Source organism: Epinephelus lanceolatus, chromosome 9, assembly GCF_041903045.1.
Source record: "Epinephelus lanceolatus isolate andai-2023 chromosome 9, ASM4190304v1, whole genome shotgun sequence".
Classification (NCBI taxonomy): Eukaryota; Metazoa; Chordata; class Actinopteri; order Perciformes; family Serranidae; genus Epinephelus; species Epinephelus lanceolatus.
This window is the reverse complement of record NC_135742.1, coordinates 20,176,623-20,200,570: the sequence shown is the minus strand read 5'-3', so window position 1 is coordinate 20,200,570 and position 23,948 is coordinate 20,176,623. Positions and strand designations below refer to the sequence as shown.

Below are 23,948 nucleotides of genomic sequence, written 5' to 3'. Positions count from 1 at the left end.
CTTTAGTGTATAATCACCTGAAAAAAGAATCATTGCCATAGAATGAGCCATTTATAAATACATAGGGAGCAGGTCCTCATCCGTGGAGATCGCCAGGTAGCACTGCCATGTTTCTAAGGTGGCCCAGAACAGAAAAGAAATGGGGCTGGATTGGACACACCTTGAGGTAACCTCCCTCCAACACGACCAGACCGTCCTTATCCTGGAACCCACAGGGGAAAAGAAAGCCAGGAAAACCAAAGAACACCTGGAGAAGGTCTGTCGAGGCAGAACTCAAGGAATCAAGAACATCCTGGAAGGAAGGGGAGAAGATTGCCCAACACCGAACCAGCTGGAGGAAGTTCATGAACGACCTATGCTCCCCACGGAGCAAAAGAGTTTATGTCAAGCCAGAACGGAAAAACAACAGTGGCTTTCAAAGGGCCATTAGTGTTTTCACGTTTTCACATCGGCTACTGTGGTTAGCAGCCCCTGTGCAGCAAGCACAGTCAGAAAAACACTGAATTTGTGATGTAAAACTGCTTTACTCAGGGTATTCATTGGTTTAAATCAGCGGGTTCATTTCTTTTAGAGAGGAGGAGACCTCTGCGGATAATTCGGCTCACGGAAAAAACCTCGTGAACGTCTGGATCTTAAGTTATCAGAGAAAAAAAGCAAGCAAACCTTAACATATGTCTGCAATGAGCTGAACAGCATCGGGAAAATTTGTTAAGTTAAATTCCTTTCTCTGTATTTGTTTCTGGTTTAAATCACCTGGCTCATTTATTTTGGAGAGGGATGTTACGTTCAATAACTTGCAGACTGCATTTTCAGCTAAGCGTCAACTTTACTGTGCTTTAACACACCTCTTGACTTCTTCCACCACACATTATTTCCGGCAGTTGTTGTAAAAATGTGCCCACTGCTGGCTCATACACATGACAACAACAAGTAGTACGTGCACTTGAACTTGCAACCTAACTAGGTAATCTGAGTAGACTGACAGTTACCAGTATAGTCTTGTGGATTATTCTGCCACATGACAGACTTCGCTCTGAACACCAGTTTAGAAAGTCTTTGAGGTAAGTTAACGTGACCCTGACCTGGACCTGGGCAGGCTTCTGGTTCAGCCAGGGGGTCTTCTTGCTTAGGTGGGTCCCCAGCTGGAGCCCGCAGCTGCTCAGCAGGGAAGTCGAGGTCCCCAACCACAGAGCCTGAGTCCTCGTCAGCTCCTGGGTCTGTGATGGGGGGTGGTCCCACCTTTGGAAGTCGGCTTGCACGCCAACGTGATCCATCAGACAGGCGGAAGGTGGCGGGCACCAGCTGGTCGGAGACCTAATCAGCATCTGTAGCTTCAAACTGCTTTAATCTGTATTTTTTCTGGTTAAAATCACCTGCTTAATTTGTTTTGGAGAGGGATAGACCTCTGAGGATAATTCATCTGCTGGTAAAAACCTCCTGAACAATGAAAACTAAAGGAACTCTAACTGGGAGAAGTTTCAGCTGGTTGCAATCTGCAGTCTCCACCACTAGGTGCCACTAAATCCCACATACTGCTCCTTTAATAAATCATGATAAAAGTGTGTCCATAGCTTAGTATTAAAATGTTTTGCCAGCATGTTGTCAAAGTGATAAAACCAGTTTCATGTCTGTTGTTGAATCATTTATGTCTGTGGGATTTCCCCCCCTCTTCCTCCTCTGTGGGAGTGGTGTGTGATGTGATGCAGCCTCCCAGCAGAGGGGTGGAGGAGCTGAGAGGCTGTAGGACCTGCTCTGCTACATCGCTCTCCTCCCCAAATCATGTGACCATGTGATCACACTCACTGCAGCCAGAACTTGTGACCAAAACAGGAGAAGCAGCTCGGTGAGGTCTGCCAGCCATAAACTGCGCTTCAACGACTCCACGGTCCTTCTCCAGTGTCCTCATCTCCGCCAGACAACATGGACTGCGGGATTTTCACGTCTAAGAGCGTCCTCCTCTTCCTCAGCTTGATATTTTGGGTAAGGGCGCGGTGTTGTTTTCACCTGCAGAGATTTGAATTGAGGCTGTATAGGGATTGAAACATGTTTGGTTAATTGTTACAGCACCGCTTTGCGTTTTTGTGTCAATCCTAGTTATGTGTTGTTATTCCGTGCGCTCTTGCGCGCTTTAATCTTTACATCCCTCAAATCACAGTGAGGACTTGATAAACACCCTGGTAGCCTGCCCTAGTTTCAGGCCATCACTATACTTCCTCATTTTACTGCATCCTAAAATAGTTTAACTCTGCAAAGGTCATTTATTTAAAAGTCAAATAATTTCTGGAAAGCAGTGAGTAACAGTTCCCAGTAATGTGACTCTTGGGGTCAGGGGACACTGAATGAGCTGTAATGGTGTCAACCAACCAGCCTGAACTCTGACTCCTTATCAGAGTTTAACCAGAGTAAATATTTAGCCTTGTATCAAAGTGAACTTTGGCTGTGTTGCCTCATATTAACAAAGTCACCATGTCTGTCCATAGCTGTCAGCTCTCCTCTGTGTCCATCACAGGAAATGGATTTTGAGGAGAAACTTTATCGGCTGTTTGTGGCTGATGTGTAATTTGATTACTGTGAGAGAGAGAGCTGGCCTGTGGGTGTTTGTATTTGCAACACAGTCATGGTTTGTTTCTTTAATTCCAGTGTCTACATCCACTTTTCACTTCCTTGTTCTTTCTATTCTAAAGCTTTTTCCTGTTTGTTGTTTCACACTTGTGGTTTTCTTCTTTCTAACATGTACATGAGTCTGATTTGTAATGTGTGTGTGGTCATCGAGTATGTTCCTCCATCCATCCCAGAATCAGTTTTTCTTGTTTTTGTCACCAGCTAGGCATTGCACACAATACACTTGACGAAATCAACAAACATTAAATTTGATGGGGCGTCGGTGGCTTGGTGGTAGAGCAGGCGCCCCATGTACAAGGCTGTTACCGCAGCGGCTGGGGTTCGAGTCCAGCCTGTGGCCCTTTGCTGCATCTCATCCCCTCTCTCTCTCTCTCTCTCTCCCCCCTTCACACTTACCTGTCCTGTCCATTAAAGGCAAAATAATATCTTTAAAAAAAAAAAAGCATTAAATTTGATCACCTCTCATATATTAACACGTATCTTAAAACATCACACATCTGGATTTGTGCTGTTTTCTCAAACAGCTGCAGCTTAGTCATGCATATGAACGGATTATGAGACACAGGGCCCACGACTCTCCTACACAGGAATGGAAACACACACACATACACACACACACACACACACACACATTGTCTCTTCATATTGTGGTTTTTCTGTCTCTGTAGTCATTTTGTTTCTCTTCTCTGCTTGCTTTACCCCTTTTTGTTGTTACTTTGTGTCTCTTTGTGGTAATTTTGTGTTTTTGTTTTGTTTTTTGTTTGTTTGTTTGGGGGGTTTAGATAGTTTTTTTGTATTTTGTGTTCATTTTCTGTCTCTGTAGTTATTTTGTTTCTCTTTGAGGTCATTTGTGTATTTTTGGGTTATTTTGTGTCTCTTTGTAGTTGTTTGCCCCTCAGTAGTTGTTTTGTGTCTCTTTGAAGTCATTTAGTATTTTTTTTGTGACTTTGTAGGCTTTTTTTGTTTGTTTGTTTTTCCTCCATGTGGTCATTTTGTGTCTCTTTGAGGTAACTGTGTTTTGTTTTTGTAGATGGTTTTGTGTCTTTTGAGGCCATTTTCTGTCTCTTTGTAGTTATTTTGTGTCTCTTTGTAGTTATTGTTTTGTGTCCTTTTTTTTGTTTTTTTTTGTTACTTTTTCTTGTCATTTTCTGTCTCGTTGGTGTCATTTCATTTCTCTTTCTGGTTTTCCCATTTTTGTTGTTATTTTGTGGCTTTGAGGTCTTTTTTATGTCTTTTTTGGTTATTTTGTGTTTCTTAATAGGTTTTTTGTGTGTATTTGTAGTTATTTTGTTTCTCTTTTTGATTGTTTTCCCCCTTCTACTTGTTGTTTTGTGTCTTTTTCGGACAATTGTGTGTTTGGTTTTGGTTTTGTCAATTGTTTTGTGGTCATTTTCTGTTTCTTTGTAGTTATTTTGTGTCTCTTTGGGGTCTTCTGGTGTCTTTTTTATTTGTTTTTGTGTTTCTTTATAGTTATTTCTCTTTGCAGTTATTTTTCTCTTAGTAGTTGTTTAGTGTCTCTTTGGGGTAATTTTGTAGGGGATTTTCTTACATAGTTTTGTGACTTTTTGGTCATTTTCTGTCTCGTTGTAGTTGTTTTGTGTCTCTTTGAGGTAATTGGGTGTTTGGTTTTGTAGATAGTTTTGCGTCTTTTGCGGTCACATTCTGCTTATTTGTAGTTTGTAGGTCAGTTTGTGTCTCTTGTGGTGGTTTTGCCCCTTTTATAGTAATTTTGTGTCCCTGCAGATCCCTTGCATCTCTTAGTCGTCTTTTCATGGCTCCTTTTGGCTGTTACATCTCAATTTTGAATGCTGGGGGGGGGACTCTTTGAGCCCCTGGGCCTGTGCCCGGTAGGCTCCTTCAGTAATCCATCCATGTGGTTATGTACTCTGTCAAGCCTGCTAAACTAAACAAGCCAAGTCCATTTAGTAGAATATAACAGTGAGCATCCAGCTTTGATTCATCCTCTGATTCATCAGGCCTAGACTCAAAGTGTGAGCTAGATTTCCTGTATTCTCTACAACCAGTAAGGAATGTTCCTAAGAATTTTGCCTACCCTTTGTTTGGTCGTCCCTTTGCATCTTTTTTTTCAGCATCAGCTTCCACTTAATTTCCTGATAAATCAAGTGTCTCAAAGATATCAGTGAACAGTGCTGATTTTCACTGTGATAAAACACATTTTGAGCAAGATCACGTAACAGTAACCTGGGTACAGAGATGTTGAGAATTATTTGAAGAAAATCAAACAAATGATCAAATTACCTGAGGATTATCTCTTCATATCCCACTGGTTGGAACTGTCTTGTCCAAATCATATAATGCAATTAACCACTGTACCCATGGAAAGTTTATTTGACGTTTTATGAAGATCCCACAATCTCAATACAATCCAGTAGAGTAATAAAAAAGCTTTATTTTTTATCAAAGTGGGTGATTGAAGGAGGAAATCACAAGTTTAAACGTGTTCTGAATCTTTCCAAGCTCATGAGCAGAAATATCGTCGCTGGCTTGGAAAACTTACATCATGTCTGACCATTGAAACCTCTCTAGGATACAGTGCTCGTACATTTCTCATGCAGGACCCTGCTAAAATCATCCCCACAGACCAAGAGACATCGCCTCAGAGGTTTCTCACATTCCAGGGAGGTGGCACCGTGCATGAGTGCTATACGTTGTGTAAGCCTCTTTGTGCTGCTTCTTAGGCACAAGATCAGAATTTCTGGAAAGATTAGGGGTGAGCGGTGGAGGGGGGGGGCATGTAGAGTAACTACCCCAGAGGGATCCCGTGACTATGGAGTGATTAAGAGAAGTGAGTCATGAGGCTGAAGTGGAGGATGAATGATTGTTTAGCCGTATGAACAAAGACAAGCACACACAATCTATGATTCACACCGTTACAGGGGAAGTGATACAGAAAATGATGCTGATCTGCAGAGGGGATTTCGAGAGGTTGTGGTGTCGTCTTTTTGCCACAAATTTTCCATCTATCGTGCAAAGGGAGATTTAATTGACACAATATTATTGTAGTCTGGCTGCGTATAAAGGCAGAATTTACACAAACAGCTATATTTGGGTGTAATCTCATTTGTAGGCTAGACTCTGAAGTGTTATTTATGAAGCCTTCCTCACTCAGTAATTGATTTATTGCCCTTTTTCCCTACAATTGGGCTTGTTTTATCACAGACTGGAGTTTGAATCAAGCCAGAAACAGTTTCAAAGGGCAAATGGAAGCCAAGAATGCTGATGATGGGATAAATACTGTAGAGACTTTGTTTTTAAAAAGCTGTTCTTGAAGTTTCTGTAGTTTTGACCATCAAGACCAGTGGTTCTCAACCACAGGTCCTTGAGGGAATTCCAGGGGGTCCCCAGAAAAATGAGGAATAGTTTATTTTCACTACATAGGGGAGTCCAATGTGAGTAAGAGTCATAGGAGTAACTAAACTAATCATAGGTTTTACTTCCTCCACAGTCTCATCTGTCATTGACAAGTAAAGAATCCTGCTCTTACTCATATCTGACAACCAAAATCTTTTAGATGGAGGTCCCTTGAAGCAAAATCTTTATACGTACAGTACAGGCCAAAAGTGTGGACACACCTTCTCATTGAATGCATTTTCTTTATTTTCATGACTATTTACAGTGTAGATTCTCACTAAAGGCATCAAAACTATGAATGAACACATGTGGAGTTATGTACTTAACAAAAAAAGGTGAAATAACTGAAAACATGTTTTATATTCTAGTTTCTTCAAAATAGCCACCCTTTGCTCTGATTACTGCTTTGCACACTCTTGGCATTCTCTCCATGAGCTTCAAGAGGTAGTCACCTGAAATGGTTTTCCAACAGTCTTGAAGGAGTTCCCAGAGGTGTTTAGCACTTGTTGGCCCCTTTGCCTTCACTCTGCGGTCCAGCTCATCCCAAACCATCTCGATTGGGTTCAGGTCCGGTGACTGTGGAGGCCAGGTCATCTGCCGCAGCACTCCATCACTCTCCTTCTTGGTCAAATAGCCCTTACACAGCCTGGAGGTGTGTTTGGGGTCATTGTCCTGTTGAAAAATAAATGATCGTCCAACTAAACGCAAACTGGATGGGATGGCATGTCGCTGCAGGATGCTGTGGTAGCCATGCTGGTTCAGTGTGCCTTCAATTTTGAATAAATCCCCAACAGTGTCACCAGCAAAACACCCCCACACCATCACACCTCCTCCTCCATGCTTCACAGTGGGAACCAGGCATGTGGAATCCATCCGTTCACCTTTTCTGCGTCTCACAAAGACACGGCGGTTGGAACCAAAGATCTCAAATTTGGACTCATCAGACCAAAGCACAGATTTCCACTGGTCTAATGTCCATTCCTTGTGTTTCTTGGCCCAAACAAATCTCTTCTGCTTGTTGCCTCTCCTTAGCAGTGGTTTCCTAGCAGCTATTTGACCATGAAGGCCTGATTGGCGCAGTCTCCTCTTAACAGTTGTTCTAGAGATGGGTCTGCTGCTAGAACTCTGTGTGGCATTCATCTGGTCTCTGATCTGAGCTGCTGTTAACTTGCGATTTCTGAGGCTGGTGACTCGGATGAACTTATCCTCAGAAGCAGAGGTGACTCTTGGTCTTCCTTTCCTGGGTCGGTCCTCATGTGTGCCAGTTTCGTTGTAGCACTTGATGGTTTTTGCGACTCCACTTGGGGACACATTTAAAGTTTTTGCAATTTTCCGGACTGACTGACCTTCATTTCTTAAAGTAATGATGGCCACTCGTTTTTCTTTAGTTAGCTGATTGGTTCTTGCCATAATATGAATTTTAACAGTTGTCCAATAGGGCTGTCGGCTGTGTATTAACCTGACTTCTGCACAACACAACTGATGGTCCCAACCCCATTGATAAAGCAAGAAATTCCACTAATTAACCCCGATAAGGCACACCTGTGAAGTGGAAACCATTTCAGGTGACTACCTCTTGAAGCTCATGGAGAGAATGCCAAGAGTGTGCAAAGCAGTAATCAGAGCAAAGGGTGGCTATTTTGAAGAAACTAGAATATAAAACATGTTTTCAGTTATTTCACCTTTTTTTGTTAAGTACATAACTCCACATGTGTTCATTCATAGTTTTGATGCCTTCAGTGAGAATCTACAATGTAAATAGTCATAAAAATAAAGAAAACGCATTGAATGAGAAGGTGTGTCCAAACTTTTGGCCTGTACTGTATATATTTAGGGGTTCCTCTACACAATCAATTTCAAGAACCACTGTTCTAGACTTATGGGTTTTTAGACTAGAATCATAAAGGTATACGATGCAGGATTGTCGGTTATGGTTAGTCAGCACGCTCACCAGCAAAAGTAAAAGTAAAAGCCAACTCCAGTTTCACTCATTTGGCATTCCCCCTTGCTGTATTTGCATTTTTTCCGTGCTGTGTCTCTTTGATGCCTGTTGCTGATGGTTCGGCACCTGGTCGCTACCTTTTCATAAAGCCCCAACCTCACCTAAGAGCTGTGGAGGTACACGCACATAAATGTCCCAGGCACAGAAAAACCCTCAGTGTCTGCAGAAAGATATGCCACCACTCACTTCTAGTGGGTCATAAGTGATGTTTGAGAGGGATTACCTCTGTATGAGTCTATACACTGTTTCATAGGAAAATCTTGCTTAGTATATTTTTAAACAGAATAAAAAATGAAGTGAGAAATTCTTTTTAAAACAGTCGCTGTGATTCCAGTGTGTACTGTGTGTGCACAAAATCGTGCTATATACATGCAGTCTTGTGATTAGTGAGATCATTGCTCAAGCTTGTGGAAAATTCATGACAACGGTGTGACTTAATGCCTAATTCACATCTGACAGATCATCAGTGACCTTCACAGCCTTTGTTCGTCACATAAGATCACAGCGGATAGTAAAGGGAAAACTAATTTCTTTGTGCTGAACAAGCAACTGTTCAAAGTTACGGTATACTTACACCTCAGCCAAGGAAGTTATGTGTTCTGTTAGGTTTGTCTGTCAACCTGAGTACAGAAAAGCTTCTGGCCCGATTTTCATGAAACTTGGTGCAAGGACAAAGCGTGGGTCAAGAAAGAACCCATTTAAGTTTGGAGCAGATCCAAAGCCCAGGGTGGATCATGAATCATTTTTCACTTTCATTAACACTGTAAGATCGGGCACTTGGCCTTGGCTGAGGTCTGCGCTCTCTGAGTACCCTGTCAGTGCTTACAGTTTTTAACAAACTTTGTTATGTTGACAGAACAAGACCTAACTAGAGATGCACCGATCCAGCTTTTTCAGTTTCGATATCGATCCCGATGCTGTGGCTTTGAGTATCAGCCGATACCCGATACCGATCAGATACCATGGTTGACCTAAAAAGCTAAATACCTTTACACGTAGAACAGAAAAGACTAGAGGCATCAGGCATTGATGGCTACACAGTTCTTTTCTAAGATAAAATGAAACAAGATGAAACAGATTAATGCAATGATGAACTACTAACATTTGTGCAACAGCAGTTGAAATAATGTGAAATGCCTCCACACAGCAGATTCTCTCCTTCGCTCCATGACGTATGACGTAGCTTGTGTTGCAATAGATTTAAAGTGAAAGGATCGCCTCAGGTATAGGTGGCATTTTCCGATACCCAATCCATCTGTTTTGGTGATATCGGGGCGATATTCGATCCAGATATCGGATCGGTGCATCCCTAGACCTAACTTACCTACTCAAATCTTGATGAATGAAGATTTAAAAACAGCCCCTTTGCTCTCAGTTTTTGGTTGTTTACTTTACAGAATATGAACATGAAAGTCCCTTTAATTGTATCAGTGTGTGTTTGTTTTTGCAGTACCTTGCTTTGTTAACTATAAAGTGAAGTATGTGGAGGTTGGATATTCCCAGAATAATGTCAAATATCTTTCACTCTCTGCTCTCAACTCTTTAATGCTTATATATGAACTAATATAAGTATTCTGATCTGTATGTGGACATTTTAAATGTTAATTTCTTACAGTAGCTATATTGCTCACATGTTTTCTCCTCCCTGCAGGCTGCAGGAGCGGCATTGGCCTATGTCGGTGCCTACGTGATCAAGAGCTATAACAACTTTGACAGTTTCATCCAGGACAAGTACACGTTGATCCCAGCAGCTATCATCATCGGCGTCAGTGTTTTGATGTTCATTTTCGGTCTGATTGGATGCTGCGCCACAATCCGGGAGTCCAAAGTCGGCCTTAGCTTTGTAAGTGTGTGTCATCCTCTGTGTTTGACACCTGTTTGTTGTCAGACTCGACAGATGCTCAGCTGTGGAGTCTGAAGCTGAAAATGAGACAGCATTTAAGTGTTAGTTATCATTGTTACTGTTTCATTTTTGATTCACCTGAGCTTTTGTTTATCTTTTGACTCGTTTTCTTTCTCTCCAGTTCTTCGTGATCATCATGGTGATCTTTGCAGCTGAAGTGGCAGCTTTGGTATTTAGCTTCATCTACCAAGGCAAGGTGAGTCGCAGGTAGTTGTTTCTCTGTCATGCAATGTTTGCTGTTGACACAACTATATTCAGAATTTAATCTCCATTTTAAATCTGCTGTGACACATTACTATACTCTGTGAGCTCTTAGGTAAAGTACACTGCTTCCAACATTGATTTTCTTTTTGTCCAGATAAATAAAGACCTGGAGCGCTCTATGAACGAAGTCTTCATGAAGTACGACGGACAGGGCGCTGAGACCGCAGCTGTGGACTACCTGCAGACTCAGGTTGGTGTTATATTCTACTGTGTATAAATAGCTTTGTTTTCACAGTTGTACTTTCCCTCTCTTTCAACCTCTTCTGCTTTACTTGCACACTCGCTCCTGTGCTTGCTTTCATTTCCTTCTCTTGTTCTTTCAATTTGCGACTCAGCCTGTGTCTCTCTCAAGTGAAACTGCATCTTAAAACAGCAAGAGATGAAACACTGTATACTGTTCATTTTGTTGGTGGTGTGTTTCTGTTATTGCTTTGAAAAACTGCACAGATGCAGACGATATCAGGGTGTCTGCAGCTCCTTAAAAAGTCTTAAATTGCCTTAAATTCAGATTCGATGGGTCTTAAATATTTTCGGTCACATTACCACGAAAATGTCTCCAGCCTGACAGACCCAATGACTGTTCATGGGACTTTTTACATTTAACACATTAAACGTAAGTTCACCGTATTGTTGTCATTTTTAAAGTTTTTTTATATATATTTCCATTGCAGGTTTTGTCTTAAATTTCATATAAGGTTTTAAAAAGGTCTTAAAATGTCTTAAACTTGGTTTTAACTGTAGGCACCCAGAATATACAGACAATATTGTGTATCACTGTCAGAATATGTAGTCAAAAGCTTCACGGTGGATTGTTAATGCCGACCTGCCCCAGAGTTGCGGTATTTGTATCACAGCTAAAATTAATGATGAAATAAAAGTCCAATGTGATTTTTTCATATTGCCTCATGGACGTTTGGGGCGTGACGACCTTCCTCAGCATGTGTCCAGGCAACGTCCCAAACAATAAACACAGTGTGCTTTAATTATAGGTAACCACAACCAACACAACAAGTACATCCCAGCAGAGGGAGACACAACTGTTCATTGCACAGCATCTCATAGTATATGAAATACCAAGGAAACAGTACAAATATGTTCACTTCATAAGGAACTAGTAAATTAATTTGCCTCATTCTGGAGGGTATCGAGCAAAATGTGGTTAACGTGATTAGGGTTAGGCACAAAAAACACTCAGTTATGGTCAGGAAAACGTGTTTTGGCTTAAAATACTCGGCTAGACATGTCCCGAGCTAGTGCTTTTCTTGGTCTCAAAAAGTGGTCTGCTGCTGTCTGCTGCTCAACAACCGTCTCGCCGAGGTGTCAAACCATTCACCACCCCCTCCTCCTTCTGATGAGACACTCACCCGATAGAAATCTGAACTACGTCACTATGTAAATGTTGAAGCATACAAATGAAGCAATGACATTTTTTTTCTGGTGGCTAGGGTGATAATACAGACAAGTAAATATAACATCCATAAGCGACTGCTGCACCAAATTCACACCTCTGAGTTTGGTAAAAGTTGTTCTGAGAGATGCAGGAAATGGCTGACAAACAGTGTGCAAGTCAGCTTCACACACGCCTAAATAAGCTCTGCATTATAACTCTCTCAGTGTGAAAGGATAATGATAAAATGTCTCTCTTTCCTTTTTCTCTTTTTTCCTGATAAATATGTATTTTGTGCTGCTCTTGAGTTCAGTATTAACTCCAGTCTGTTCCGTCTTTGTCTCTGTGCAGTTGCAGTGCTGCGGTGTGACAAATTACACCAGCTGGTCCAACACTACCTGGTTTAGCAACAACAACAACACAGTGCCTCATTCCTGCTGTAAGAACAGTACAGGCACACAGTGCACCGGCAGACTCGACCAATCAGACCTGCTCAACGTACAGGTACACCACACACAACGTCGCTCTATATACCTGCATGGTTACATGTGTTTATATTGTCATTGTGCTTGGGATTGTGAGCTGTTTATTTGGCGTTATTTTACAGATGCTTTAAAGTGCTTCATTGAATGATTTTTATGCTTTTATGACTCAAAATATAAAGTCTGCAAAATCATATTATCTCCCCTTCTGAGGCAGTAGAGCAGCAGCTACTTTTCTGCTTATACATTACAGGCACTCACTGTAGTTATGAATGTATTTCAGGGCTGTGAAGTGAAGCTGGATCGCCTCCTACAGGATGTTTTGGGTTATGCCATGCTGGTCATTCTGGGCTTTGCCATTATCAAGGTAAAGACGATCACATGCAGTTCAGCAGCTGCTGATGAGTGTTGCTGTATATCCCACCCTCTGTTATCACAATCTAAAGGCAGGGTGTCTACAGGTCCTTTAAAGGTCTTTAAAGTCCTTAAAAAAGGTCTTAAAGTCATTAAACAGTCTTACATTTGAAGTTGTGAGGTTTTAACTACTATCTAATTTAATTTATCCATTTTTAATTTCTTTTTGAGAAAATGAGTGAAGACTTTCTATGTGAAAGCCCACATTTCTAATGTTACACATCTTTAAAATGCTATACTTTTACTTCATACTTGCACTTACCTGTTGGCAAAATATTCCTACACAACATCTTCCTCTGTACAAGACCACATATATACTTCTTGCCTGCAATGCTTAAACAAGTAAAACATGATTTGTCCAAAAATCTGTCCTAAATTTGGTTAAAAGGTGTCTTGTACAGGTCTAAAAAGCATTCAGTTTAACTGTCTTATACCTGAAGACACCCTGAAACAGCCGCACATCAGTCAGGGCAACATAGGGTGTCTTTTTAAAGGAATAGTAAGCTTCATATTATATGGGTACAGATGCAAAAATAACCTGTCAGGTATAGCAGTCAAAGTACTTTCGCTTGTCCCATCACATAATACATTTTTCAGAGCTCATGTCTGATAACCTTTATCTCCCCTGTTGCAGTTCTTTGGGATGCTGAGCGTATGTGTGATCACCTGTAAAGCCGGCAGCAGGAGGAGTGGCTACCAGCCTCTGTACGCCTGAGCCACTTCCTGCAACAACCGACCACCTCCTCATTTTGCTTGACTAGGTTTGCTGTCCACTCACTCAACAGTGTACCGAAGCATCCGGGCCGACCAGTGTACAAATCCTAAACTCTATTTAAACAACATATGCACAGGTGGCAGACCTTGTCTCTGCGATACCAGAGCATTCCTCCACGTATTAAATCAACACAGATGTTTCTCTGACTTGTTAATAATTTGCTGAATGTGGCTTTCAGGTTTGAGTTGTTGTCTAAGTTTCCATCTTTGCAGATTTTTATTATATAGTTTTCCACATGGCCGAGGTGTATGTACTGTCTCAGCCCAGCTACTGTGTTATTCTTTGGAATGATAGTGACGGACTTAAGATTATATTTTAAGGTTTTTGTGATTGTGAATGAAAGAACAGTGGTTTAATGCCTTATTTAGGGGTACACTATTTATAACCAACTGAACATGGTATACACACACACACACACACACACACACACACACACACATATATATATATATATATATATATATATATATGAATAATTTTATGGTCAGTTAACTGTATGGAATTAAGTGACAGTTCTTCATAGCTTGACTTTGGTTGTGTTTATTATGTTTCTAAATTAAAAAAAAATGAAAAATTCACAATAATTTGGAGTTTGGTGCAGTTATATCACATTATTGTATTTCCTGTTTTTTTGTGTGTGTGTGTGTGTTTTTATGCCTCTGCGCTGGAGACACGGAGGCATTATGTTTTCACGTTGTCCTTATGTCCATCCTGCACTCATGAATACAATATCTCAAGAACGCCTTGAAGGAATTTCCTTAAATTTGGCACAAACATCCACCTGGATTCAGGAATGAACATGTTTTTGGCCATAACTCAAGAATTCATATGTTAAATATAATTAAACATCACAGAAATGTCTACTAGGATATATTTATATTCCAAAGGTCAAAGATCAACTTCATTGTAACATCATAATGTTTTTGCAAAAACACTTTTGGGGCCATTAATCTATGTCATAACTCAGGAACAGATGGGGCCACGTTTGGTCAGATACTGACTTGGTGACACTAATCTTGGGTGTCCACCTTTAAACTGTGTTCATGGTATAGTTCTTCTCTGTATGAGGCATCCATGTTTGAGAATGTGCAGCATCTTTTGCAGCAGCATCCATTTTTGAATCATTGTCGACAGCCATGACTTTATATAAGTCTGGACAGACATGGAAGTAAACTGCAACTCGACTTATTGTCGGAGCCATACAATCAGTAACTCTAGCTTAATATTTTTGATTTACACATTAAATTGTTACAGATGAGACATACTGACAGGTGCACACACACTACTTTGCAATATTATGAACAAAGTAAAATAAAGATAAGGGTAAAACAACAAACAGTTGCAGAGTGTCTATTCAGAGCATCACATTAAACGTGTCCCGTGGTGGTTATCTCTCTTCTCTCACATCCTGACACTGCTGATAAAGAGGCCCTTGAGTGCCGCACGTACAGAAGATGGGAGTGTTCATCTTACATCAGCCTTGTCGGTGTTAAATAAGACAAATGAGAATATCATGTCCAGGTTCATCATAGTCATCAATCTTCACAGAGCGCAGAATAAAGGATGGGCCACCTGTTGATGAGGCCGCAGATACGAAAAATGATCCATAAGTTTAATTAGAAATAAAGTATCACTTTTTAATTGATGACACACTGAAGACAAACTAAGTGTCTCCCCCTTTGCCCATCCCAATCCTTGTAATCACAAAAAATCTGTCAGCATAAACTGCAAAACTTTCTATGTATATCAGGTGTGTTTTTGTATGTGTAGCTGCAGTAGCAAAGAAAATCCTGCAGGTGGTGTTAATGATCCTGCTCTGAGTTAGACGTACAAACCAGCAGTTGTAGTGGTGAAAAGGCCTAAAAACAATGTATGTGTTCTCACTACAGAGGTGGTAAGAGGTAAATGAGTTGTTATATATGTATATTAATGGATGAAAGCAGGATTTCTGTTTTCAAACAATGGAATAAATCTGATTTTCAGATGGTTTAAAGCTTGACGAGACACATAACAGTGATCTACTTCATATTGGCAAAACTTAATGACACTTGTTTCCTGTATTGGAGTTTCATTGAATTGATCTACATGTGATTAACATCCCTCTGTTGTATTAACGACCTCCACTGATGTAAACGACCCTTCTGTCCTGTCTCAGTCTGTGTCCCTCTCATATCTCCCCACTGCATATCTTATTCACCGCATATCCGCGCCGCTCAGGGCTGTGTTGACATTTAGACAGGCCGGTCCTTTCTCAGAGGGAACTGTTGGCACACACACACACACGGATAGATAACCTTGTCAGCTCCCTCCTTCCTTAAGCTGTCTGTTACTCCTGTCTGTTTATCTCTGTGTGTCTGTTTCTCAGCTCACCTTTTCTCTCTTGTCATGCATCTTTATTTACCAGTTTCCTTTTTTTATTTTACATTTGAGGCGCATTTGCATCTCTATCTCCCACCAAGACCACCCATCTGTTTTTGTTCTGTGCTCTTGTGTTTTTTAAAGAACTTCCCTGGCTCTGCAGTATCTCAAGTGTTAACCCTCGGTATCAGCAGGTGCAACGAGGAAGATTGTGCTGGTTCTCAGTAACGCCGCGTGCTACTGTGTATAGTACAAATCACTCTGAACAGAGCAGCTGTCTTTTGAAGTATCAGTAAATAATGCAAGAACAGACGCCACAAAGATCTGTATTGATTATTAGAGTCTGTTGTCACTGGAGGTTTGCTCTATATGGGCCAGTGTGGGAAGTGCTTTCTTGGTTTTGACAAAGAAAGATGAAGCATCCCATCACAAACACATCATTGAGCTTTGTGTAAAGTGAAACAATGAGATGGTTTTGTGTGTTTTTGCTGTTTTGTTAATCGTTTTTTGCTCCAGATTTTACATTTGCTTTTTAAATTTCTCTCCACTTGTATTAGTTTTGTCCTTTCGAGGTGTAGATCTGGGTGGTCATGGATGTTGGGATGTAGAATAATGTCATGTTTTGATGTCTTTCTTGGTTTGTTGTGTAACTGGAAAGCTATAAATAAGAAAAAAAAAGTGGTTAGCATTGTCACCTCACAGCAAGAGGGTTCCTGGTTTGAACCAAGGGTAGAGAGTTCAAACCCTGGGGTGGGGAAGCCCTTCTGTGTGGAGTCTGCATGTTCTTCCTGTGTCAGCGTGGGTTTTCTCTGGGTACTCCAGCTTCCTCCCACAGTCCAAAGACATGCAGGTTAATTGGTGACTCTTAATTGCCCCATAGGTGTGAACGTGAGTGTGAATGGTTGTCTGTCTCTATGTGTCAGCCCTGTGATAGTCTGGTGACCTGTCCAGGGTGTACCCTGCCTCTCGCCCAATGTCAGCTGGGATAGGCTCCAGCCCCCCGCGACCCCCAACAGGATAAGCAGTTACGGAAAATGAGTGAATGACCTCAATAAATTAGCAGGACTCACAAGTCGCTCGAATGGGTCAAGCCCCTGAAACGCTGTGCTGTTTTGGGAGCCTAATGAACCTAATGAATCCTGATGACATCATCAACAGGACCGTTACTTGTGACGAGTCAGTCTTGGAACCGGAATCGGTCTTACGACAATTTAGCGCTGGGGAAAACAGCCAGTAGTTCAGGGTTCCAGTGTGCGATATTTTTTTTCCTACTATGGTGAAATTATGGCCTGCCCTCCTCTCCCCTTCTCTGCCTCTGATTGGCTTACACCTCTTCCTAACTGGACATAATGCCAACAAGCAAACATTAGATGGTGTTATGTTTCCCAGTGAAGATGTCCTAACCTGCTCCATACTTCACCGAACAGGCTAAGCAACATTCGCTTGGTTGCAAAACCACTCGCTCTGGCTCCATTTTGGTGAAGATTTGCACACCTCCAGTCTGTTATAAAGCAACAGCTAGTCACTCCCTTAATATTGAACCAAAGCCCCCTCAGTTGTGATTGGTCGATACTACTTGGACTACAAACGTAAACGAGAATGTTTCCAATACCAAAATCCCATCGTGTTGCTGACAAATTCTGCATTCATGTACAGATATATGTCCATAGAGATTAGTGATGAGTAAACTGAGCTGAATATATGTAAAGTGGAGTGCACCTTTAAACACTGGCTTTGTATCATGAGCTTTGAATCCCCTGTTTTTAAGCAACCACTGCATTCAGCCGTCACTGTCTGTCACCTTAAATATAAAATCAAAGGTGTTGAATTCACCAGGGTAACAGCTGCTTGTGCGTATGCCATTGTAGCATTTGCTATTCCCTCATGAGTCATCTCTGCACACCTACAGATGTGCCCTTGTCTGTCTGTCTGTCTGTCTGTCGCTCTCCTCTTTGGGCCATCACAGCTCTGGAAAAAAACAGTCATCCCACATCGTGCTAGCGGGCTGAGCCAGATGTTGTCACATGGAAATTTCAGCCTGACCTCTAATTTATTTATTTCCTTTCCTACTTAGACAGGGATCTGTTGGAGGGAGGTAATCTGAGGAGCACACACGCACACACACACACACGCACACACACACACACACACACACAATGCTGCTGCTCACTCTGTGCTGCTGAGGGCAGATCAACAGAAGGGCAAACAGGCCGTTTCTGTGCGTCTGCGTCCAGTGAATTCCTTCATGACTCGCATAACATTTCTAATACTACAAGTATTTTCTGGATTTGGTTTGTTCTGCCAGATTTCACATCAAACAAGTAGCAGAGAGCCCTGCGTACCACACAAACAGTTTGCTTTGAACTGTATCGCATGGTGGATAATAGGGAATGTCTGTTTTATAGATATGATACGAAAAAGCAGGGACTTTTTTTTCTACTTTTTATGAAACAATATCAAACAGGAAACCAGTGTGGTGTCAAGGTTTTAAATGGATTTCTTCCTTTTAGCTTTCTTTTCAGGGCTGAACCATAAATAATAACCACACATTGTCAAGATCAGGAGCAGGTGCTGCTGAAAGTGTGTGTGTATGAGTGTGTGTGTGTGTCTGTAAATAGCCACCCACCAGCGACACTGTGATGTCTCCATTTGTCAGATGCTATCAGTGTTAATTAGAGAGGGCGGAAACACAGCACAGACACAGAAAACAGAGAATCAAATGAGCAGCAGCAGCAGCAGTATCATAATATTCCCCATAACATCTATAGTTTTATAATCTTATGAGGCTCACGTAGCCTGACTGCTTTTTTTCCCGTCTTGTCTTTCTGTGCTTGTATTTTCCTCCTTTTTTCACTGTTTCTTGAGAGCAGTTATTTAGAAGATGCCAGTGATTGTATCTATTTTTTGGCTAACCTCCAGTAGCTAATGACTTCCCCTCTACCTCCAGCTACTAATGCATTCGCAGTACTTATAAAGGAATCTGTGTTATTCATAAAAGAACCCATGTTATGCCTCCCCTGGAAATAGTTTCAGGGAATTTAAATCACAGACGTCAGGAAGGGTACAAGAATGATAATAGGAGGTTGTTTTTGTTACTTGTTGTCAATAACAGCTGTTTGTGATGTTTCAGAGGCTGTGTGAGTGCAGTAAAATATTACAGTGAAATACATGTGAGATATTCTGATGTGAGCTGGTGATTTTGATGTAAATAACCACGTTGGATGCTCAGAACACGAAGCACTTTTGAAAGGGAATGAAAAGATTTTATCTCTTATTGCAAATCGACTCACTACATTTTCTGACAGCCTCCCTGTCACCGCATAAAAGTATCTAAAGAAAGAGACTTCGCTCTGACGCAACAGCAACAAAGGTATTTGGCAATTTCCTCTTCACTTCATTCCACTTGTAACCCCGTCTCATCTCGCCGACACACAGGAGAGGGAGCAGATACACACCTGGGTGATGTAAAGTCTCTTTGAATCCAAGGAGCTTCACTTCAGGTGCACCATACAGGGCAAACAGGGCTTTTACACAGTTATTATTTGGGAAGGGATGAACGATTCTGTGTCACTTTCATTTCTGTAACAGCACCAGCTTTCTGATTACAGCCTCCGCTCTGTGATCACAAAGGAATCACTGACCCATCATCTAATGGCTCGCATTTAGCAAATTATTCATCAGATACCTGCATCAGACACATTTAACTAAAAGTCTCCAATGAAATTTAGTAAAAAGACTGTGAGGTCTCCGAAGTCACGACTGTCAAGGTCACAGGATTAGATCTCCCCTAGATGTCTCCTACTCTGTTTTGATTTTCACCTACGTGAGTCATCTAATGAAGTGGAAATGGTACACAAAATCCAGAACCATCCTTGTAACGCTTCTCTGCTCTTCTCATTGACAGAGCCATAAGATCAGAGTGTCGCTTTACACTGGTTCATTATATTAGGGTGACATGTGGGTCTCTTAACTCTAGCCTCTCTATTAATCCTGTAGCCAGGGGCGGAGGAGAGGAGGTGGCTTCTGAGGCTTTAGCCTCATTGTTTTCTCAAAACACATTCTCACTCCGACCTCATCACATATTAAGGTTTGATCATGGACCGTCCACTTCCACGTACGACATGTAAGGTACCCTGGGTGCGTTGGTTGTTGATGTTCTGGGACGCCGTGTCAAGTTCTGCCTGTTACACGCATTGCCTTCTTTCAAAATACACTTCTGTTTTCACAGGAAATTTACCATTTACGTTAGTAAGGAGGCAAGGGTGTGGCTGCCTAGAAGGTGCTTGTGATTGGGAAATGCAAGTAGATTTAGGGGGAAAGCATGTTGTTCCCCAGGAAATAGTTTGTACCAAGCAGAGGCCTGACATAGTGTTGCGGTCAGTGAGTCAAGGAATATAGTTTATTTCATTGAGCTGACAGTTCCTTGGGAAGACTCAGTGGAAGAAGCCTATGAAAGAAAAAAGCTTAGATATGCAGACTTAGGAGCAGAAGCTGAGCAGCGAGGATGGAAAACTAGGATTTGTCCAGTGGAAGTGGGGTGTAGGGGATTCATAGCAAGATCAGCTGTCTCGCTCCTGAAGGAACTCGGAGTGCGGGGACAGAGTTTGAGGAAGACAGTGAAGGAAATGTCAGATGAAGCAGTTAGATGTAGCCAATGGATCTGGAAGCGAAGAAATAATGTCAGCTAGGGGCCAGCAGGAGGAACTGCTAAGCAGGGCACATAACTCCTTGAGATCAGGTGGAGAGATCCAGTTTCTCTCAGGAGAAATCCAGGAAGAGGAAGTATTTAAGTGTGGGAGTGGCCTATTGGAATCCCTTTTGTTTGAGACCATGCTGCAAGGTGAGTGTGTTTGCTGATCCTGTAAGTTTATTTATCTCCTTTAACTTTAGCTTATATTGGAGTTATGATATGTAGCATGTGAAATAGAGTGTGGTGAATGTGCTAGGAAAGGTAGTATCAGCACTGCTTCTACCTGGAGCTCACATGTACGGTGCTGTTTGGGCTGAGAAAGCCATGTGTAAGTAAGGTGAAGGTTATTGGGTTGGTGCAGGGAGGGGAGCAGTGAGACCTGGCATTAGGGGAGTGCCTCTGGGAAACCAGAGATCACTGTCTAGCAACCTGGAGGTGTCGTGGGACCAACTAGACGAAACACTGGTGAAAGGAGGTTCCCACCTGATGACCCCAAAGACCGGGTTACACAGTTTGTTGGTGGGGTCTGTCCTTTGTAATGGCAGCAACAGAAAGTTTGCTGCTGTTACACAGACTGGCTGGATTCAGCTTGCTGCTGCAGCACACTTGCATTTTTCTTCATCGGAAAGAGTAGAGAGAGAGCATTATTTGTTCATGCCCATGTTTCCCAGCTTTCTATCACCCATTCCATGATTAAGAGTCATGTTTTTTTAGCTTAAATATGTGTCTGCACTGCATATGTGTGTCCATAACTTTTGTTTGTGTCCTGTCACATTTTCCCCTGACGCTGCCGAGTGCCATTAAACGATAACAGCCACCGGCTGCGTATCATGTCGCCTTAAAGGATGGCTTTTTCCTCAGTGTCTGACACCGCAAGTCACTGCCCAAGCGCCGGATTTTGACGACTTTGGAGTGAGACTTGTGTCTCAAAAGCCTCAATCGATTCCCTGAAGAAATCTAATATAATTGAGGAAATGTTCTTCAGTTGGCCTAATATTCAATTCGGAGTATTGTCGACCACATTTACTTGGCGCTGTTGGGGATCCTTGCTTAGTAGCTCAGATTATTGTGGCACAGACTCAGATGTAGCAGATTTGTCAGCTAAGCATTCATGCTGTGATTTCTGCTCCAACATAGTGTAACAAAAATAGGTTTCAAGATCAGTTATGTTGTTTATGCCAAATTCCTACCCTACCTATGTTATGTAACCTAAAATTAGTAACATCAGATCATTTGTGTTTCTTTTTAGGTGGCAGGAGTGAAAATCATCCTCAACACTTGTTGTGTTTTGGTTCCAGAATGATGAAGACAGTTGGAGAACAAACTTGGCAACTATGGTGTTTTTCCCAAATGATGATGTACAGATTTTTAGGCATTCTATTATCTCAACTGGCTTGAAAAACCTGTGCATATAGCTACTGTAAATGGGGAAAAAAGACTCCCCCCCCCCCATCCCCAGGTTTGGGCTGATCCCTGAATGTTTGCAAGGTCTGGCTCCACCCCTGCCTGGAGAACCTCTGCATAATCATTATTACAGCCTCCATGACCTGCCTTCTGTTTCTCTCACTGCACTGACTGTCATAACCACTCTCCACTCACCACAGGCTATGGGAATTTGTAAGTCAACAGATACAATACGCCCATATGAAATCCGCAAACACTGGAGAAACTTTTGTTTTTGTTGTGCTCCTGTTGTGCTCTCTCCATCTTCAGGAGGACCACCAGCCCACACAGTGCACAAGGTTACACAGTTTTCTGGGGTTGTCAGAAGTTGTTTGTGGAAAAGTAAGAAATCATAAACTGAATCGAAAGACTTCATCACAAAACTACTCTCATACGCTAATATGGAATATGACAAACCAGTTGTATATCAGATTGTAGCAGTGGATTTTATTTGGCTGAACTGACTTGGTTAGGGATTCTGCAGTTATCTCATGACACCTTTAAACTGGGGTTTTGGCCAGTAAAGTGTAAAATGGTTTAATTTCAACACGACTAAAAATAATTACAGATAACACACAAAATTGCTGTTTTTAATTTCTTTCTTTTTTCTTTTTATGTTAATGAAAAAGTGGCATATGTTACAATATAAACTGTAATTTCCAGTTAAATCAGCCTCCTGTTTTTGAGCACAAGCACATCATCTCAACCTTTAACAGGTTTATATATCTCACTTACACACCCCCGGTGCCGCCTCGGTTGAAAACGCTGCGCTACTAAAGTACCCTCTTGAGTGGCGAAAATGAGAGGATGTGCCCTATCAGCTGCCCTCTTGAATGATAAAAACGAGCAGATGTGCCCTTTTGGTTGCCCTCTTGATTAACAAAAAATGAGCGGATGTGCCCTTTTGGCTGCCCTCTTGAGTGGTGAAAACGAGAGGATGGTCCCTTTTGGCTGCCCTCTTGAGTGATCAAAACAAGACGATGTGCCCTATTGGATGAAAACGAGCGGATGTGCCCTTTTGGCTGCCCTCTTGTCCCCATGTCATGCAGTAGGTGCCCTTTTTTCCTTTTCGCCCCTGCCCTTCAAACATCCTGAGTCCGTCTCTGCAAACGATCATCTCTAGCTTTCTAGATGAATCTCAAAGGCACAGATTCTGCACATGTCAGGATAGTTGATGATCAGGCTATAATAATCCAGATAGAAGAAGATGGAGGATGGATTGGGCTGTCCTCAAATAGAGTTAGATTGAGTTTTTTCCCCATTTAACCTTATTCTTTGATATGTAGGTTTGGAGAGCAGTGAGTCCAGCATCCTGCAATACCGACCCACATTTGAAACCGGGTAAGGAGGATAAGCATGTTTTTGAGTACATGTCTACCTTTACCAAGGTTATACGTTCCGTGTTTACTCCTTCTATGACTGTATCTCCCAACGATGTAGATTTTCTTTAATCATTTTTTTTTGTACTTGAAGAAACTACTTTTTGTCAGTGGGGATCCTTGACATGCGATGGCATCCTTGCAGCTGTGAAAATATTCATTCACTGTGAACAAAGGATCAAACTCCCTCTATGACTGTATCTCCCTACAATGTAGATTTTCTTTTGTATTTGAAGAAACTATTATTTTTCAGTGGGGGTCCTTGACAGGAGGCGGCTGGATGGGGCTATCCTCATAGAGTTAGACTGACCTTTTATGTAGGTTTGGAGAGCAGTGAGTCCAGCATCCTGCAAAATCGACCTATGTTTGAAACAGGTTAAGGAGGGTAAGGGTGTTTTTAAATACAGGCATGTCATCTCTACCTTTATCAAGCTTACACATTTCATTTTTACTCCCTCCTTAATTTAAACACCCTACAATGTAGATTTCCCTCAACAGATCTCTTGTAGTGGAAGACCCTATCTTGTTATTTGGGGTCCTTGACATGGGATGGCATCCTTGGGGCTGTAAAAACATGCATTCACTGTGAACAAAGGATCATCTCTAGCTTTCTCTCTAGATGAATCTCAAATCCAGCACATGTCAGGATGGCAGATGATCGGGCTATAATAATCCAGAAGAAGCTGGAGGCTGGATTGGGCTGAGTTAGATTGACTTTTTTCCATTTAACTTTCATGTATTCTTTTATATGTAGGTTTGGAGAGCAGTGAGTCCAGCATCCTGCAAAACCGACCCACGTTTGAAATCGGGTAAGCAGGGTAAGGGTGCTGCTGGGAGTCCTCGATCGAGAGAGACAG

The 23,948-nt window shown here is 41.8% G+C and overlaps 1 protein-coding gene across 1 annotated transcript; it reads left to right on the top strand.

Annotated features, from left to right (window-relative positions):
* Nucleotides 1–1,760: 1,760 nt before the first annotated feature.
* tspan36 (tetraspanin 36) lies at nucleotides 1,761–13,805 on the top strand. The gene is made up of 7 exons (XM_033618793.2): nucleotides 1,761–1,980; nucleotides 9,648–9,839; nucleotides 10,021–10,095; nucleotides 10,258–10,353; nucleotides 11,902–12,054; nucleotides 12,316–12,399; nucleotides 13,081–13,805. Exons 1-7 carry the CDS (start codon nucleotides 1,921–1,923, stop codon nucleotides 13,159–13,161), a joined length of 741 nt encoding a protein of 246 aa, XP_033474684.1. The 5' UTR covers nucleotides 1,761–1,920; the 3' UTR covers nucleotides 13,162–13,805.
* The last annotated feature ends 10,143 nt before the right edge of the window (nucleotides 13,806–23,948 follow it).